Consider the following 13,712-nt stretch of genomic DNA (forward strand, 5'->3'; position numbering starts at 1 on the left):
AATCTAATGTATTTTGCTAAATCAGGTAATAGTAAACATCATATCTTTGTTTTTACTTGTAGCCATTTTTTGACTTTTATGCCTTGTTACTTGTACTCACTTAAAATTGATCTCTTTGTAGTTAATTAACCTGTTTTATCTAATCCAGTGTATTTTAAATTGATGTGTCTGGATAACTCCTTTTGGGACGACGAGTTGTGTGCATATTAGTCTTTAAAGGAGTAAGTGACTTAATATAACTTGTATTGTCTGGGAGAGGTTTGGGCAGTACAGGGCATACTGGGTGTGTTGGGGTCACCCTGCCATATAGAAAGAAAAACACAGTTCTCACTCTCAGAGTGGGTGCAGCAAGTCAGATACACTTTATTATCTCAAGCAATTGCACAGAGGGAGAGAGTGCACTAGGACACAGGGTTTCCCCCACCTAGGCAGGTCTCTCTAAAGATAAACAATTAGAGCAAGCATTTATACCTTTATTACAGACAATAATAAGCAACAGCTGCATATTGTTTATACATATTCCTTCATGATATCTTATTTTTCTCACCAATTTCTCTTATAGTCTACATTCTATTCTTATCTAATACAAGGTCACAACAGCCTCTTTCACAGTTCGTTTCCCACTCGCTTCGCACTATCCCCGCTTCTACAAATCTCACATTATTAAAGCTAGAGTTAGCCTGACTCCTGCTCATTTCAGAGGCCTGCATCCAAATTCCCTTTATCTACTTCCACACTCCCCCCTTTTGTGCTTCCAGCACAACTATCAATTTTAAATTTCCATTTTCATTAAATTTTGTATTTCAAACTCTTCATCAAATACTTCAACCTTAGGGGTTTTAATTGGATACAATGACAATGCATGGTTAGTATGGACATGTAAAGTATTATTATTGTTACGTCCTTTATAACAACAATAACATAACCCTAAACCAAATAACAACAATACAAGCAATAACATTCCCATAGTGATAATATGATGGGGTTGTTGCACAGTTTTAGTCACAAAACACAATACATCATACTTAGTACATAAAGTAGACACTCTATAAGCGGTATGAAAGGCATACTTTTCAACTTGATATATATTTTGAAGCATATGAAGTTGCCCTTGTAATTCAGTAATTTTCTGAATCTCTGGTAGAATTGAAAGTAAATTTTGAAATCGATCAGGTACTAGGGTGGTCCAGTTCAAGGGTATCTGAAACCTAAGGGCTGATTGTAAAATTCTATCTGCAGGCCAATAAATAATATGGTTGCCTGCAGCAGTGGTGAGATTAAAATGAATATCTTGTAACATGGTGGCCTCAACATGCACACAGCTATCATTAGCTTGGAAGAGTAGGTGTCCTGTCAGGGTAGTTCCTTGTCCTATACCCTCCCAACAAACGTTGTCATGAACGGTGACAACTTCCCCTGGCTTCAGTTTACGTACACACTGAAGCTGTGGGGGTTCTAACGGCCAGAATGTCCATTGACTCCCTATCCCTATCCAAATGTCGGGTGTTATTCTGGGAGCACTGACTAAAAATCGATTAGGCATACCAGGTAGTCTAAGTTCCCAAATGTCTCGGTGAATTACCCAGTCCCACATGCATCCTCCCCACGGACCCGGCAGGATTCGGTATGTGGGAGCCCACATCCCTCCAACAGGTCCGTATGCTTGGAAGGAACACTGCGAACGTCTGCACCTCCACCCAGAAAATCTCCAAGTGTGTCTCCATGGCCACAGATCAGATGATACGCCTGAAGTGTCTGTAAGGGCAGTAGGCCAGGCCTGATGCTCTAGATCACTCCGAATGGCCATCAGCTGGTCATTCAGGAAATCCTGGATTTCTGAGCAAGCCAGATCCCACTGCAATGCCTTCCCAGCCTCAGTGATATTCAGTACCATCTCTGTCAACAGCTTCTGGGTCATTGAACTAAGGGCGGAGATAACACGTAATTCACCAACTCCAGCCTGAACCTGGGTTAGTTGTGCTCCAGTTATAAGGCCAGTGGCTTTTTCCAATTGTCCTAATTTCTCTTCATGTTCTTGGTTTCTATAAATATTCCAAATTGCTGCTGCACTATTGGCCCCATCCCATAGGGATCCATCTAAGTCCCTTTTCTTCCTAGAAGAAACCCAGGCCCTTTGTTGTGCTAACCTAATGGCAGCCCCTCTTGAGCAATTTGGATATGTAGAGGTGATCTGAAAACTGGACAAGGGCAGTGTGAATTTTATAGTCCCTAGTGTAGTATTAATCACAGTCCATCGATATCCTACTACATCTCTTTCTGGTACAGTACTATACCACATCTGTTGGCTAAACACCTTTATATACTTCTGAGAGGCATTAGCATCAATGGCATAAGAGGGGGTATATTGCAATATGGTACAGGTTAAATTATTAGTTACTGGAATCATTTCAGTACAGGTAAAATTTCCAGTTACAGAACAAACTCTTTGGGTATATGTTTGGTTATTCACTAATTGGGTGACCAAATAACAATGAGGGCCTCTTTCATCTAACAGTTTACAGACTCCAGGAACGACCATCATATCTACTTCGCTATAGAACCCACTAATCGCAATTTCTGATTCTCGGGGTTCATCTGTAGTGATATCATATATTTCTATTTCCACTGATCCATTTGTTTTCCATTCAATTGTTCTCTCATATGAACTATTATGAACCTTAAAAAATAGGTTTTCTGAACAAAATTTCAATACGTCACTCAGATGTGAAGGTCTTGGCCAATAGGTTTCATTAGAATATACAGTATCATCTGTATTTGGGTAACTTACAGGAGTGGTGGCAAAGGTGGAGGGGATGGTGGGAGTAATGTTCGTGGCAGTAAGGCGTTTTTGGTATTCATCATCTGGAAGCCAATTAGGGAGGGCAGTGCATTCTGCTGGTATTTGCCCATAAGCACAGATTCCAGCCCCTGGAATAAACCCACCCCACCACTTCACTCCACATTCCCAAGAATACATCCCGCAACTCCCTCCCTGCCAATGTACAATGCTCCGTCTTTGCCACCAAGGCCAATTCTCAATGTCTTTTGTAGTCAGGAATCCTTGGATCTTGGTGGTTTCAGCAGAGCGGGTGTTCCTTCTTCTCTCTTGGAACAGTCGTGGTTTTGCATTATACAGGGGAGAGGTTACTAGCACATCACTCTGAAATGCTTTGATTCTTCTAGCAAAATTCAAAGGTGCAGTAGGTCTGTCAGTGGACAAGGGAGAGGTTACTAGCACTTCACCTTGTCCTTTTCTCCTGCTGTCCAGATGGAACAGCAGCATCAGGAGGAGAGATATACTGATTATCAGTCGGGGAATCATCCCGAGATGGAGGGGCCTTTTTGCACTGAGAAGCATGGGTCCAGGTAGTCAGTCCTTGGCACTTCACAGCAGTGTTGGTGGTTAGCAGGACTTGGTAAGGACCTTTCCAGCGTGGGGCCAGGGCGGTCTTTCGCTGACGGACCTTTATGTAGACCCAGTCTCCTGGTTCCAGCGAGTGGCAGGGGCGCTCAGGATCCTTGGGTAGGGCTTCTTTCACCTGTGTATAAAAGGACTTAACACATTTCATTAGTGCCTGACAATAATTAAGCATTATGTCATCCATTAAATGAATGTCCATCTGGGCAAGGGTCAGCAGGGGCGCAGCCAGTCATCGCATCGGGCGCCCGGTTAGCATCTCATGAGGGCTGAGTCCAGTCTTTCGATTGGGAGTGGCCCTCATACTCATTAATGCCAGTGGGAGGGCATCTGGCAACTTTAAGTTCGTCTCTGCACAGATCTTGGCCAGTTTATTTTTCAAAATCCCATTCTGATGTTTCACTGTCCCAGCAGACTGCGGATGGTGGGGGCAGTTGAGGTTGTGCTGAATCTGTAAGGCTGCACAATCTGTCCAGTAAAATGAGTTCCACGATCACTGTTGATACTCACAGGGATGCCAAATCATGGTACAAAATCCTTAAGCAGAAGCTTCACAACAGTCTTGGCATCTGCCTTTTTACAGGGAAAGGCCTCAACCCAATTTGAGAATACATCAAGTAAAACTCACACATATTCATAATTACAACATTTAGACATTTGAATAAAATCAATCTGAATATTTACAAAAGGTCCCCAGGGAGAGGGATGGGCTGCCTGCTTAACTTTAACAGCTTTACCAATGTTGTGTTGCTGACAAATCACACATTGTTAGCAGTAGTGCTGGTCCACAGAGGAGAAGTCCGGTGCATACCAGTCTCGTTTAACTACAGCAACCATCCCCCCTTTGCTTATGTGTGCCATTCCGTGGTATACATGAGCAAAATAGGGGAAACGCATCTTAGGCGCCACCAGGCAGCCATCTGGAGAATGCCAAAGGTGATCAGTGTGTAAAATGCATCCAGCAGCACTCCAAGAACATTTCTCGGCTTCTGGCGCTGCCTCCTGGATCTTGGCAAGATCTTCAAGGGAAGCTAACGGAGGCTGCTTGATTAAGACACAAGTATATGCAGCCTGAGGGGCAGAAAGGGCTGCAGTTTTGGCTGTAGAATCAGCCAAAGCATTTCCACGTGTAACTTCATTATGAGGGATTTGGTGAGCTGTACATTTGACAACAGCAATAGCTTTGGGCAATAAAAGGGCATCCAACAGAGCAGATACATACAAATTATTCTTAATAGGAGAACCAGTGGATGTAAGAAAACCTCTGTACTTCCAAAGCAGACCATAATCATGTACCACTCCAAAGGCATAGCGAGAATTTGTATAGATAGTAACTGCTTGATCCTGAGCCAAAATTCAGGCTCGAGTTAAGGCTATGAGCTCAGCCACCTGGGCTGAAAACACAGAAGGAAGAAAGATTTCAGAGTAGCAGCCGTGTTAGTCTGTAGTTGCAAAAAGAAAAGGAGGACTTGTGGCAGCTTAGAGACTAACAAATTTATTTGAGCGTAAGTTTTCGTGAGCTACAGCTCACTTCATTGGAGCGGGCCCCAGTCCCGGAGCGCCCTGTGCCCTTCCCAGCCCCGGAGCGTCCCTGCCTGAATGAAAGCGGTGGCACACGGCTCTCCCTTGTCTGCCTGCACTTCCAGCTGCTGCTGTTGGTGCCTATGGCAACAGCACAAGAGACACCACTGGGGCAGCTGGCTGCTGCACCTCAGGACGGGGAGGGGGAGGAGGCACACATGTGCTTGCCAGCCCTCCCCTCCCCCAGCACCCACCAAGAGGAGATGCTGAGGGGGCTTCCAGGAAACACGATCATCAGAGTGGACCTCACTCACCTGAGCAGCTGCTGGGGCTTCGGTAAGTGTTTGACCCCCTGATGTGCCCCCTCCCCTTGCAGCCACCACTCCTGCCCCATGCTGGGCAAGGGGCAGCCCTATCCTTCATCCCCAGTGAGGCTATGGTGAGGGGCAGCAGGGGGCCCCGGCACCCACCAAGAGGAGATGCTGAGGGGGCTTCCAGGAAACACGATCATCAGAGTGGACCTCACTCACCTGAGCAGCTGCTGGGGCTTCGGTGAGTGTTTGACCCCGATGTGCCCCCTCCCCCTGCAGCCACCACTCCTGCCCCATGCTGGGCAAGGGGCAGCCCTATCCTTCATCCCCAGTGAGGCTATGGTGAGGGGCAGCAGGGGGGAGGAGGGGTCTCTCGTCCGGAGCTCGCTGCTGCTGGTGGCGGGGGGGGAGGCCTCTCTGACCCTAACCTTGGGGCAGCCTGTCTGCACCCCAAGCTCCTCATCCCCGGCCTTACCCCACCCCAGAGCCTGCACCCCAACCCTGAGCCCCCTCCTGCACTGTGAACCACTCATCCCCAGCCCCACCCCAGAGCCCTCACTTGAGGGGAAAAACAACTTAAATTTGGCAGTCAGTTTGGGGTATGATTGTGTTTAGCACAATACTTGATTATTTTACACCTTTTAAAGTATATAATTGTTTGTATACAGGTTTTACGAAGTGGAAATGTTCTTAATATTTTCTCTGAATACTATGTGGGTGCCTCAGTTTCCCCTATGCATTTCTTAAGGATCTCGGTGGTGGGATAAGGGTGTGTGATTGTTGTAGAGTCCTAGAGGGCCAGTGTGATGTTGTCTGCACAGAGAATGATGGACATCCTGTCTCCTGGCAACTGATGGCCTGGGCCCTCCCCTGCAAGTGCCAACTGAAGGTGTTGGAGAACAAAGAGATCAGGTGGCCTCCTTGTCCAGAAAAGAGACAAAGGCCAGAGAAAAGGCTGGAGGGAGTGTCAGTTTGGAGCTGGCTGGGGATACTAAACTGCTCAACGTAGTTAAGACCAAAGCAAACTGTGAAGAACTTCAAAATGATCTCACAAAACTAAGTGACTGGGCAACAAAATGGCAAATGAAATTTAATGTAGATAAATGTAAAGTAATGCAAATTGGAAAAAATAACCCCAACTATACATATGATGGGGGCTAATTTAGCTACAACTAATCAGGAAAAAGATCTTGGCATCATCGTGGATAGTTCTCCAAAGACATCCACACAGTGTGCAGCAGCAGTCAAAAAAGCAAATAGGATGTTAGGAATCATTAAAAAAGGGATAGAGAATAAGACAGAGAATATCTTATTGCCCTTATATAAATCCATGGTGCACCCACTATCTTGAATACTGAGTACAGATGTAGTCTCCTTATCTCAATAAAGATATACTGGCATTAGAAAAGGTTCGGAGAAGGGCAACTAAAATGATTAGGGGTTTGGATCAGGTTCCATATGAGGAGAGATTAAAGAGGCTAGGACTTTTCAGCTTGGAAAAGAGGATACTAAGGGGGGATATGATAGAGGTATATAAAATCATGAGTGGTGTGGAGAAAGTGAATAAGGAAAAGTTATTTCCTTATTCCCATAATATAAGAACTAGGGGCCACCAAATGAAATTAATGGGCAGCAGGTTTAAAACAAATAAAAGGAAGTTCTTCACCCAGCCACAGGTTTAAACTTGTGGAACTCCTTGCTTGAGGAGGTTGTGAAGGCTAGGACTATAACAGGGTTTAAAAGAGAACTTGATAAATTCATGGAGGTTAAGTTCATTAATGGCTACTAGCCAGGATGGGTAAGGAATGGTGTCTCTAGCCTCTGTTTGTCAGAGGGAGGAGATGGATGGCAGGAGAAAGATCACTTGATCATTACCTGTTAGGTTCACTCACTCTGGGGCACCTGGCATTGGCCACTGTTGGTAGACAGGATACTGGGCTGGATGGAACTTTGGTCTGACCCAGTATGGCCATTCTTATGTCCTTATGTTCTTATGAAACAGGGAGAGGCCCAGAACTTGGGTCTGGGCTCCCCACCCCCCAAGATGGACCTGACTGAGGGGTCCTGTTTTCTGTACCTACAAGCTCTGTTTTAGACTGTGTTCCTTCTGTTTTACTGGCTGGCTGAGAGTCACGTCTGACCACAGAGTTGGGGTGCAGGGCCCTCTAGCTTCCCCAGAAGCCCCGCCTGGGCAGACTCGCTGTGGGAAGCACACGGTGTGGCAGACAGTATCACACTGATCCTCTAGGGCTCTACAACAATCACATACCACCTAGATCCTTATCCCACCACATAGATCCTTAAGAAATGCATAGGGGAAACTGAGGCACCCACACAGTATTCAGAGAAAACATTAAGAACATTCCCACTTCGTCACAACAGATATAACAAAATATAATATATTGAAGCAGGCAAGTGCTGCTTCTGACTTTCCACTTCTAATTGACCCTTGTAATCTTGTGGTGCTGGCACATTGTAGCTTCATTTTATCCTAGCACCCCACCTCTTCCCACACACCCTCTCCTTCCTGCAAACTCCCTCCCAGAGCCTGCACCCAAACTCCCTCTCAGAGCCTGCACCCCTCAAACCATACTGCACCCCCTCCCTGTGCCCCAGCCCAGAACCTGCACCCAGCACCCAAACTCCATCCCAGAGCCTGTACCCCCACCCCCTTCCCACACCCCCCCTCCTGCACCCAAACTCCCTCCCAGAGCCTGCAAACAAACTCTGTCCCAGGGCTTGCAGCCCTCACCCCCTCCTGCACCCTAACCCTCTGCCCTAATCCTGAGCCTCTCCAACACCCCAATCCCCTCATCCCCAGCCCCAGACAGAGCCCTCACCCCCTGGCACCCTAACCCTCTGCCCAGCCCTGAGCCCCCTACTGCATCATGAACCCCCCAGCCCCACCCCCCAGCCGTCACCCCAACCCTCTGCCCTAGCCCTGTGCCCCCTCCCAAGCCCCTCCTCCCCAGCCCCACCCCACAGCCCTCACCTCTGCACCTACTCCCTCCACACCCTCCTGCCCTCAAACTCCCTCCCAGAGCCTGCACCCCTCACCCCCTCCTGCACCCCCACCCCTTGCCCCAGCCCAGAGCCTACATCCAAACTCCATCCCAGAGCCTGCACCCCTCACCCCCTCCTGCACCTCAACCCCCGCTCCAGCCCGGAGCCTGCACCCAACACCCAAACTCCAACCCAGAACCTGCACTCCAGACCCCCTCCCCCACCCAGACTTCCTCCCAGAGCCCAATCTCTCACCCCTTTTGCACCCAAACTCCCTCCCAGAGACTGTACTCCTCCTGCACCCCAATCCCCTTCCCCAGCCCAGGGCCTGCACCCCAGACCTCCTCCCCCCACCCAAACTCCCTCCCAGAGCCTTAGGCAGGTAGGGGGCAGAGTTTGGGGGGGTCAGAGGGTTCTGGACACCACCAAAATTTCTACAAACCTGCCACCCCTGGATGCCTTGTGACCCTTAGCAGCTAGAGCAATCAAAAGAACCGAAGTATTAACTTTACAGGGTTCAAAGGAAGAGGATGCCAACAAAAGATCTACATATTGTATAAGCACAGATTTGCCTGGAAAGATCACATCATCCAGATACTTTTTTAAGATCTGGGAAAACAGGAATGGAGACTCAGTATACCAGGTGGGTCCAGGTATACTTACATCCTTTGTAGGTAAAGACAAACAAATATTGACTATCAGAGTGAATGGGAATGGAAAAAAAAGCTGAACAAAGATCCACAACAGTAAAGTAAGTGGCTGAAGAGGGAATACAAGAAAGGATTGTACCTGGATTTGGAACCACAGGAAAAGAGGCAAAACAACAGCGTTAACCGCACAGAGATCTTGAAAAAAGCGATAGGTGTTCTTTCCTGTCTTCTTGTCAGGAAAGATAGGTGTATTGCAAAAACTAGTAGTGGAAACAATAATACCCTGCTGTAATAAAGAATCCATTACTGGAGCTATTCCTTCCTCTGCTTCAGGATGCAGTGGGTATTGTGGTACTTTTGGCAGTGGTTTAGAAGGGTCAACAAGAATCTGCAAATGCAGGAGTCTGAGAAGAAGGCGGAACAGCAGAGGGAGGTGCTGGCCCAGCTGCAGCAAGAGTATCAGCGAGCCCAGAGCAAGGGGACAGCTAAGGCATGAGCTGGTGCTGTGGAGAGCTGAATTTAAGTTTTTCGCTGTTTGAAATAAAGATGTGATGCACAAAAAAAACCAAACAAATCCCAAGAATCTTAACTGGTTTGGCTGTTTGAATCTGTCCCACTTCATTTGCATGTCAAGACCAAAGATAAGGGGGAACTTGTGATAGCAAATAAACAAAATCAGGGCTGAGAGCTGTCTGCAATTTAGTTGGCTCTGCTCTATGAAGTGCGGCCAACACCAGATTGGTATTCTCATCAGGAATTTGTAAGAATACGCCATCTGGTGTGCAGCAGATAGTACAGCCTAATTTGCACAAAATATCCCTTCCCAGCAAATTCACAGGGGAGGAGGGGCTAAGGAAGAACTCGTGTTGGTCAGAAAGGAGCCCCAGTGAAATAGAAAAGGTTTTTGTGACAGGATGTGGAACAGGTTGGTTTGAAATGCCAATGGCATTAATAGATGACGATGACAAGGGAACAGAGGGAAATTCTAAGGATCTTAAGGCTGATCAGCTAGCTCCAGTATCCACAAGACAAGCAACAGATTGTCCTGCAACTTTACAATTTACATATGGGCCTTCTTGATTAATAGGAATTAAAGGATTCATGATGCAGTTACGTTCCCTCAGGCTGTCCTAATAAGAATTGGTGGGGGAAAGGCCGGTGCTTCAGGATTTGGGAAAGAGGGTGGAGGATTCTGAGATGATCGGTTTGGGCATTCGTTCCTCCAGCGTCCCTCTGGGCCACAAAAGTGGCATGCAGTATTCCCTGTTGAGGCAGGATATGAGGGACCTTTCCCTCTCCCCCGACCTCGTCCTCGTCCTCCGCTCATTACCCCACGGCCTCTATATTGATAAGTTTGCAACTGCAAAGCCAAAAGTTTTGTTTCAGTACTTTCCTTCTTCTGCTCTATGCAAGCTGTACAATGGTTGGCAACTGTCACCAATTCAGAAAGGGGTTTAGTCTGCCAACCAATGCAGATAGTCCTTAACTGCTGCTGGACCTTAGGCAAGAGTCCCTGAACAAAGGCAGCCCCTACTGCCTCTCTGGCATTTTCAGCTGGCTGGGCAATTCCTGAGTGTTGTTCAAATACCTTAGTCAGTCTGTCTAGATAATCAGCAGGGGGCTCTCCTTTGTTCTGTTTACAGTTGTTAATCTTTGTCCAATCTGTTTTCTTAGGGCAAACCTCCACAATGGAGTTCAAAAGACGGTCTCTAGCCTCTCTTAAATCACGTTCAATTCCAGGGTCAGCATCGGGCCAATCAGCCTGCCTGGAAAGCCGTTGTCGAACTTCGGCTGGCATAACTACTTGCAAGAGCTGATTAACGTCCGCCCATGATGGATTATAACACTGAATCACTGTCCGGAGCTCTTCTCTAAACTTTTCTGGCTCCTCTCTGACATTAGGAAATTCTTTTACCAAGTTTCTAAGATCCCCTGGTGTCCACGGGGCATGAACTATAACCAAATCTCCTCCAGCACCAGGCAATTCTCTTACGGGAGCCTGGAGCGCTGATACCTGGCTCCTAGTGTGGTAGATTCTTGGGCCAGAAGGATCAGGATCAGGTGAGCTAGTTGAGGGGCTGGTATCGGAATCACTTCTTTGCGGTGAAGAGGAAGGCCCTCCCCCAGGAGAAGAAGTAATCTGCTTAGTCGATACATGGGTTGGTGAGACTGACGTTGCTGCGGGGAGATCATTAGCAGGCACAGCCTGCGGAAGGGGAGGAGGCAATGGCGGCTGCTGTGGAACATTGCTGAAAAAATCCACAGTGTCCTCAGCAGCTTCCCCCTCATTCTCAGTCTTGACCAATTGGGGATATACAGGAACAGAGGGAATTGCTCGGGCAGGGAGGCATCCAGATGCTTTGCATTTATGTTTTAAGTCCTGCACTTGAGTTTTTAATTTTTCCTGGGAGTCCTTTAGACTCCGCACCCGAGACTCGTGGAGTCTCTTTGTCGCTTCCTCCCACCAATAGACAAATTGCTCCCACTGTTTATCAGAGGCTTTTGATGATGTAAGGGTTCCTCTGAGGTGTGTAAGTTTATCTAAATTAAAGGTACCTTCTAGTGGGAATTGTTTAGATGGATTATCACGTGTGTAAAAATTCCAGTTTTCTAAATATCTGCAGGTTTTGGGACCATAATACACATACATGTGGTATGCAGGGGTACCCTTAGGAGGTGAGGGGGAATTCTTAGACTGTCCCCCACCCATTTTCCAATCACACACACACCGGGGGAGGCGCCCTGTCTGCTCAGCAGCTCATGAGCTAAGGAATTCTCACTCTCTCTCCTCAGGCACTCACACAGGAAAGATTTATCGAGGATGTCCACGACCCTCCTACACCCCCTTCAGCAAAGAGCGTCGGCTAGCCTCAGAGAGAGGAGGCCACATACTCTAATTGCCTCCGGTGAGGTGATTAGACTAGTCAGTGGTTCAAACGGGGAGGAGAAGTGGGAGGAGAGATGGGGTCACACAATCCTAGACCCAGGCAAACCCCTCGCCGGTCATGCCATGCAGAGACAGCCGCCTTGGGTCGGATCTTTTACCGATCCACTAAGATGCAGCCACTGAGCTTGCGTTAGAGATATCCCCAGTCACGAGCTTACAGCTTCGCAGGGAGCTCTGGGCGTCTTTCGGTGGCCCTCATTCACACTAACACACACCAAGGCCTCTGTATCTTCACACCACGATGCATGTCCTGTACAATAATCTTAGTGCTTTATGTCCAGACTTAATACAACCTTTGAGGCGGTAACAACCCCTCAGCCCCGGTGCAATAACCTAATGCATTAACCTTATGCATTAACCTTATTGGGGGTGGCAAAACTAAGTCCCCAGCACCACATCAAACTAACCTTGTTGGGGACGGCAAAACAGTTCCCCAGCACCGCTCTGTATCTGATCTTGCTGCACAATCAATAAGTTTGGATGGCGTAAGCCCAAAAGGGACAGACGGCCTCACGGGCAGTCCTCCTCCGATACCCCAATAGAGATTTCAAAAGGTCTCTTACCTCTATTGTGGCGCCATGGGGTTCGAAGGGGAACGGTCCGCAGCAGCTGCCGTTGTCTCCACAGGCGTTGCCATCCTGGATGAGCCCCCAAATTGTCGGAGAAAAACACAGTTCTCACTCTCAGGTTGGGTGCAGCAAGTCAGATACACTTTATTATCTCAAGCAATTGCACAGAGGGAGAGAGTGCACTAGGACACAGGGTTTCCCCCACCTAGGCAGGTCTCTCTAAAGATAAACAATTAGAGCAAGCATTTATACCTTTATTACAGACAATAATAAGCAACAGCTGCATATTGTTTATACATATTCCTTCATGATATCTTATTTTTCTCACCAATTTCTCTTATAGTCTACATTCTATTCTTATCTAATACAAGGTCACAACAGCCTCTTTCACAGTTCGTTTCCCACTCGCTTCGCACTATCCCCGCTTCTACAAATCTCGCGTTATTAAAGCTAGAGTTAGCCTGACTCCTGCTCATTTCAGAGGCCTGCATCCAAATTCCCTTTATTTACTTCCACACTTAATATAACTTGTATTGTCTGGGAAAGGGTTGGATAGTACAGGGCATACAGGGTGCGTTGGGGTCACCCTGCCATATAACCAAGGCTGGTGAGAGCCAGAGTGTAACCCAAGTGTGACTGTCAGACTACAGTTGCACACAGACACTCAGGGAAACCTGTTTGTGAGTGGCCCAGGTATGAGCTATTTCAGAAAGGCATTATAAGGCACCCAAGGTTGCAGGGTACGGGGTGAAACAGCTGCCCATTAGTCTGGATTGTGATTTACCAGGTACAGGATTGAGATTTGAAAGCAGGCAGAAGTCTCTGTCTAATCAGGTGGCTTACTCTCTATTTTCTTCCCTTTCCATGTAAACTCACCAGCATAATTCTTCCTTGCAGATATATTTTTTCCAGTCAGTACTGTGCTTTCTTTCACCAACTCTGGAAATAGTAACTGTGATTTATTGATTGTCTTTAATAAAGATATTTTATTTTTAAATATGCCATACACAAACTTTAAAGAAAAAGTCCTAAGAATTCCCTGTTGTTCTTATTATGCCCTCAAATCTGTTGGAAAGCAATGCATCAGTTATCAGGGGGTTTGGTTTAAAGTTACCAATCCTCAGAGACGAAAGGTATAGAAACACGTTGAGAATGATGGTCAGAACTGTGCACTAACATAAAACAAATATTGGCCACAGATGAAAGAGTACCAGATTGCATCTCCACAATTTGAAGTGTAGGTTGGTTTCAGGCTCTGTCAATCAAGTCAACTGGTTTGAATTGTTAATCTTC

The 13,712-nt window shown here is 47.0% G+C and overlaps 1 protein-coding gene across 2 annotated transcripts; it reads right to left on the reverse strand.

Moving 5' to 3' along the window:
- Positions 1-344: 344 nt before the first annotated feature.
- Positions 345-12,930, reverse strand: LOC119860659. 2 transcript variants are annotated; one of them, XM_043491505.1, is made up of 2 exons: positions 12,414-12,930; positions 345-3,539 (listed from the first exon to the last, which is right to left on the reverse strand). In XM_043491505.1, the coding sequence occupies exon 2, from the start codon at positions 3,356-3,358 to the stop codon at positions 773-775; it is 2,586 nt and encodes an 861-aa protein (XP_043347440.1). In that variant the 5' UTR covers positions 3,359-3,539; positions 12,414-12,930; the 3' UTR covers positions 345-772. The 2 variants fall into 2 exon arrangements, with proteins under 2 accessions (XP_043347440.1, XP_038270590.1); XM_038414662.2 differs by having other exon boundaries at positions 345-3,554.
- Positions 12,931-13,712: the final 782 nt, after the last annotated feature.

This window comes from Dermochelys coriacea, chromosome 8, assembly GCF_009764565.3.
Source record: "Dermochelys coriacea isolate rDerCor1 chromosome 8, rDerCor1.pri.v4, whole genome shotgun sequence".
Taxonomy (NCBI): Eukaryota; Metazoa; Chordata; order Testudines; family Dermochelyidae; genus Dermochelys; species Dermochelys coriacea.